The sequence below is a fragment of the Andrographis paniculata genome, unplaced genomic scaffold (genome assembly GCF_009805555.1).
Source record: "Andrographis paniculata isolate CXL003 unplaced genomic scaffold, ASM980555v1 Contig37END, whole genome shotgun sequence".
NCBI classification, from domain to species: domain Eukaryota; kingdom Viridiplantae; phylum Streptophyta; class Magnoliopsida; order Lamiales; family Acanthaceae; genus Andrographis; species Andrographis paniculata.
Window position 1 is genome coordinate 6,162,541 of NW_026137570.1, and position 6,576 is coordinate 6,169,116.

Below are 6,576 nucleotides of genomic sequence, written 5' to 3' on the forward strand. Positions count from 1 at the left end.
CCCGTCACGAACACGACCCAAAAATACGAATTGACACCCCTGGTAGAGATTAAGTATAATTAATTATTTTCTATTTTGAGAAAGGAAATATTGCAGAGTGTTTAAGACATACAAAAAAAAAAAAAAAATGTTGCAGAATATTTGGAACGGAGGGAGTATAATAAAAAAAAATATATTTACACCGCACATTCTATAAATATACACAGTCAGTGTAGCGTAGCGTATGGCATCAATTAAAATATTGTATATTCAAATCAGCATTATAATAATATATCTCCCAATTTTTTAAATATTTTATTTAAAATTATTATTCAATATTATATATATATATATATATATTAAGTTGAGGTCCATATAAAGGGCAGTAGGATTGATTGATGAAACTACTGTGTTTGTGTAATTGAGATCCAATAAAACAATTCCATTAATTCTCATTCTCATTATTATTATTATTATTATTTCGTCTCTTCGCCGGCGGCGGAATATTCCGGCAAAGATTCGGATTCCGATGGGACGGAGTCCGTGCTGCGACAAGACAGCTGGACTGAGGAAAGGGAAATGGACAGCCGAGGAAGATGAAAAGCTCATTAATTACATCAACATCCATGGCGACCAAGGCTCATGGAGATCCCTCCCTAAAAATGCTGGTATTTATTTATTAATTAATTAATTTAATTATCCATTGCAGCACACACACGCACGCATGTGTGTGTGTGTGTGTGTTTTGCAGAAACTAGCGATGTCTGTAGGGAGAAGAAGAGAGATTACTGTGTGTGTGTTTTAGCAGAAATTAGTGATGTCTATAGAGATAAGCTTTTCATGACGTGTGTTAAAAGTTTAATCGAAGGTTTAGTGGAGTATAGGCTGTGTTTGTTTGGTTTTATTATTATTATTATTATTATTATTATTATTATTATTATTTAGAATTTTTTTACATATTTATATAGTTTTTATATCAAATATTTATTTTTATTTTTTTAAGGGTGTGTTTTTTTGGTTGAATTTGAAAAAATTTGGTTTGAATTTGATATTAAAATAATGTTTGATGGGATATTTTGTAAAAGGAAAATATATATATATATTTTTTTGAGAAAATGCAGAGTCCAAATAGTAAAATTTGGGAAAAAATAATATTTGACATGATGTTTTTTTAGAGAAAAAAATGTATATTTTTTTTTTTAAACGCAGAGTCCAAATAGTAAAATTTTAAAAAATTTGCATGAAGAAATATAGTTTAGTCTAAAGGGTGCGTTTGTTTGGGGGTTTGGATCTTGAGTTGTGATTTGAATAGTAAAAAATTTGAATTGGAACAGTTATATAGTGTTACATAAATAGGTGTTTGATTTGATATTTTTGAAAAAAATTTATTGGATGAATAGTAGAGTGGGAAAAAATTCCCAAACAAATACACTCTTAATATTACATCAAATAACAATTTTTATTTAAAATTTTACTATTTAAAATTTGAATATCCAAACACCAGACATAATAAAAACATAAATAGTCGATGGATGTGATGTTTTGAACTAAAAAATATCTTAAACTATAATTTTTTTAATAGAACGAGTATGTATCTAAAGATTTGCTTAAATAAAATTTTTGAAAGTTTTCGAGTTTCGGACAATTTAAAAAATAATTAAAAGTTAAGCATTTCATCTAACTTTTTACTAGAACAAAAAAATATATATTTGATATAATATTTTCTTTAAGAAAAAAACGACTATCGACAATTAATATTACAAATTTCAAAAATATTTTGTACTAAATATTGACAGGTCTGCTCCGATGTGGTAAGAGTTGCCGATTAAGGTGGATGAACTATTTGAGATCAGATGTTAAGAGAGGAAACTTTACTCACTACGAAGAAGAGACAATCGTCAAACTCCATAATTCGCTCGGCAACAGGTTTTGCTAATATTAAATTTAATTTTTATTATTATTCTTTCAAAAATTATATTTTAAATGACTAATAAAAATATATTATTTTTCATCGAATCTTTAGTTATTATTTTTTATTTTTTTAGCCCTTACAAATATTTTTTGACTCATGTTTTTTTAAAGTATTTTCATCTTCGACTCTTTTGATAATTCTCTTATTCAAATTTGTGTTTATTATAAAAATATTTTGCTTGTTTTTTTTTATTTATTAAAACTTATTTATATATTTTATTATAAAAATAAAAATGCTAATCATTATACATTTATGTTAAAACCGCGTGTTCATATATTTGAGCATAAAATTAAACAAATAAAATAAAATTATAAACATATATACAGCAAATATACGTATATAAAATTGCGAAATATTACCACATAAAATACCATACTAAAAGTAAAAAAAAAAAAAAAAAATTAATTACACCAAATATTTGTTTTATTTTTTTATTATTATTTTAAATTTTTAAAAATATTCTGAAAATTTTGTAATTTCTAAAATAAATATAATATATATTAACACAATACATATGATATATATTTATTTAATATATAAAGTCAATATTTTAACACAATATTTTCTTTTATATTACAATACAATTTTTTGTAAATAATCTAAAAATTACATCTATAAAAAAATATATATATATACAAAGCGAACAAAACTATTACTTCCTCCGTCTCGGTGCAAGATTGCCATTTACTTTTTAAGTATAAATTTTTAATATTAGTATTATAATGAGTTATAGTAAACAGACGAAAATACCTCTATTAGTATTGTGTAATATAAAAGTAATAACATTTGTGTAATATAGTGTAAGTTGGAAGGGTATTTATTATGTTAAATAGGCAGTACAATTACTAAATTGAAAATAGTAACCTTGTTTTGGGACGAACGAAAATGAAAAATGACAATCTTTCAATGAGACGGATGGAGTATTGTAGATGTATTTTATAAAATTATTGTCTAATACTTCTTTCGTCTCGTAACAAAGTATCAATTTTTCTATTTTAGTCTATCTCATAACAAATTATTCATTTCCTCTTTTAGTAACTGTACTATCTACCTAACATTACAAATACTCTTACAATTTACAATATATTACACAAATATCGTTACATTTATATCACACGATACTAATAAGGTTATTTTAGAGTATGTTTGTTTGGGGAATTTTAAAGCAAATTCACTATTCATCCAAATTTTCCCCTTAAAAATCAAATCAAACACCCATTTTTTTTATTTTTTTTTATATTATACTAAAAATTTATTTTACATTCAAAATATCACATCAACACCTATTTATATCACATCGTATCACTATTCCAATTCAATTTTTTTACTATTCAAATCTCAACTCAAAATCCAAACTCCCAAACAAACACACCCTCAATTCTACTTTATTCCTACTACATCCTAATATGATACTAATATTTCTAAAACTACATGCAAAAAGCAAAGGGATACCTAGTTATCGGACGGATGAGCAGAGTAATAGAAATGTAATTTTATTATAATTATAAATTGCCTAAAAGTTTGTGATAAAAAAAATAAATAAATGAATAAATGTTTTGGAACTTTAAACAGTATCATCTAAAATCTCAGCCCCACGGAGTCTTATTTTATTTTATTCTTTGAAAAGCGTGTGTTTTGGATTCTGGTGAAATTATTATGTAATATAATAATATATATATATATATATATTTTTATTAAATAGTAAAAGTAATTGGAAAACAAAATATAAAGAGAAATAAAAATATAAAGAGCAATAATTTGCTTTTGAAATGAATATGAAATTTGATTTAAATAATAATCTCTCCGTTCCAAACAGGTGCAACATTTGTTTTGGACACGAATTTTTAGGTGGATAATATTTACTATGATAATTTAGTAATTAAGTGATGTGATAGAGAGATAAATATATATATATTTTTTATTATTTGTGTGATGGGATAAGATAAAGTGTGGGATAGAGATTAACTATAATTAATTATTTCCTATTTTGAAAATGTTGCAAGCTATTTCGGACATGCCAAAAAGAAAATATTATATTAATATGATATTTTATTTGATAAAATAATATATATATATTTATAATAAAAATATATAGCATAAAATTTGATTTGAAATGAGAAGACAAACAACTAATGTATTGTTGGAAGACAAATACTCGTGTTTCAATTATTATTTTGTAATAATTTATTTTGCTAATATAATTTATTTAACATTATTAAAAATTATTTTATTTAAAATACCAAAATCAAACATCGTATTTATATTACATCAGCTACCATTCTGATTGTATATTTATTACTCTCTAAAACACAACCAAACGAACATGTGTGTTTTTTAGTTTTGAATTTTGATTTTAAATAGTAAAATTTTTGAATTAAAATCATTATTTGATGTGATATGGCGTAAATATGTATTGATTTTATATTTTTAATATAAAATTTAATTTTAGTATATTAAATAAAAAATTAAGTATTAGATTTAATATATTTGGAGAAAAAAATTTAAAATAGTAAAATCGAAAATCAAATTATACAAATAAACACATCCAAGTATATTTGGATTTTATAAAAATCAATATATTGTATTTAGAGTTAAATTTAATTTGAAATTTAAATCTACACACCATTATATATATATATATATATATTTCAAACTAAAAAAAAAAAAATCACATGATTTTTTAGTTTTGTTTTGTATTAATATAATAGTTTAATATATATTCTTTAATTAATTTTTTTTAAAAAAAAATATATAATGCTGAATTCTAGATATTAAATTCAATAAAAAAAAATTTTTTGTTAACAGAAAATAACATTCATAAATTAAAATAGATTAAGAAATAAAAACTTATTTTTAATGATTTCAGAATGCAGATATGGGCCTCTATTCAAATAAGAATTAATAATAAAATTATCATTGTTAATAAAATAAAGTTAAATAAATAATCTTCATTAAATATTTATAACTGATCTTTTATCTATCAATCACCAGGAGAGGTGTAATTAGTAGATAATTAAGAATGTATTAGTGAAAATAATTATCCTATAATATAAATAGTTATAAATTAAGATTAAAATAACCAATTAGTTTAATTAAAATTTAAAAAATAAATTAAAAATTTTAAAATAAGATTAAAGTGTGTAATCATTTTCCAAAAAATGAAACTGACATAAAATATGAGATGAACAGAAACGACAACGTGGACATAGTATGCGAAACAGGGGGAGTAATATTTTTATAATAGTATTTGAATAAGATATTTTATGAAAGAGTTATTTATATTTTAAAAAATAATTATTGTATAATCATACAAAGAGAAATTGTTATGCTTTTTTTATTTCTTAGTTTAGATTATTATTTATTTTTTTAAAATAACAAAAGAAATCAAATCATAAATTATTTAATTATTTTTTAGCATTTTATTTCAAGCGGGACAAATATAATGAATGACATTTATTAGCAAGGGTTCATAACCTATCTCGTCAATAAATAATACTATTATTTAATACATCGGTCTATAATTGACACGTTCGATTATTTATATTTAATTAGTTAATAATAATGAATTATAATATTATTTTATTATTTTTATATAATTAATTATATTAATAGTTAATAATAAATTTAATATACATATTAAGAATGACCACTCTTACTGACACGTGTCCTTTATGACCGTTACAGGTGGTCCGTGATCGCCAGTCATCTTCCCGGTCGCACGGACAATGAGATTAAGAATTACTGGAACTCTCATCTCAGCCGTACGATCTACAGGTTCAGATCCCTAGGTCGGGGATCAAACGCTCCTCCTGCTGCCACGCGTCCCATTAAGACGACGCCCACCTTCAACAACACTTCCCGGACGGGCCCTGACGCGACACCCGGCCCGGCCCAGACCGGACCGGCCCGTTTTCAAAAGCCCGATTCCACGCCGCTGCAATCCTCGCCGGCCTGCAGCGTGTCGGAATCGAAGGAGACAAACAGCGGCGGCGGAAATGTTGCCGGAATCTCGAGCGACGATGATGACGTGGAATGGTGGCAGCTGGCATGCCCGTCGCCGCCCGACGATGGCCTCCGGTTTTACGACGAGTTTCTCTGGTGGGACGGCGCCGCCGCCGCCGCATTTGACGGCGACTTTGCGACGGCGGAGGACGACGATGTCGGCGGATTGCTGATCTGGCAATCGGACGTGGCCGGCATGTTTAATTATAATTAAATAATTAATTTTATTTAAGTGGTTGTAAGTAAGTGACAAGCGAGTGATATGAATAATGGAGTACCTCAACCTTTTTTTTTTTTATAGAAGTATAAATTTTAATATTTTTTTCCTCACGATGCAAGGTTGCCGTTTATTTTTTATATGTAGAGTTTTTAATATTAGTATTATAATAAATTATAGTGAAAAAGACAAAAATGTTCATATTAATATTGTGTAATATAAAAGAAATGACATTTGTGTAATATAGTGTAAGTTGGAAGGATATTTATTATGTTAGACATGTAGTATAATTACTAAATTAGGAAATAGTAACCTTGTTTTGAAACGGACAAAAATAAAAAATAACAAATTTTCAATTGGACGGAGGAAGTATAAAATATTACTCCCAGTTAAATTTAAAACATTC

General features: G+C 25.5%; 1 protein-coding gene across 1 annotated transcript; it reads left to right on the top strand.

Annotated features, from left to right (window-relative positions):
• Positions 1 to 365: 365 nt before the first annotated feature.
• LOC127250203 (myb-related protein 308-like) lies at positions 366 to 6,261 on the top strand. Its single transcript, XM_051273363.1, has 3 exons — positions 366 to 647; positions 1,776 to 1,905; positions 5,636 to 6,261. The coding sequence occupies exons 1-3, from the start codon at positions 509 to 511 to the stop codon at positions 6,165 to 6,167; spliced, it is 801 nt and encodes a 266-aa protein (XP_051129320.1). The 5' UTR covers positions 366 to 508; the 3' UTR covers positions 6,168 to 6,261.
• The last annotated feature ends 315 nt before the right edge of the window (positions 6,262 to 6,576 follow it).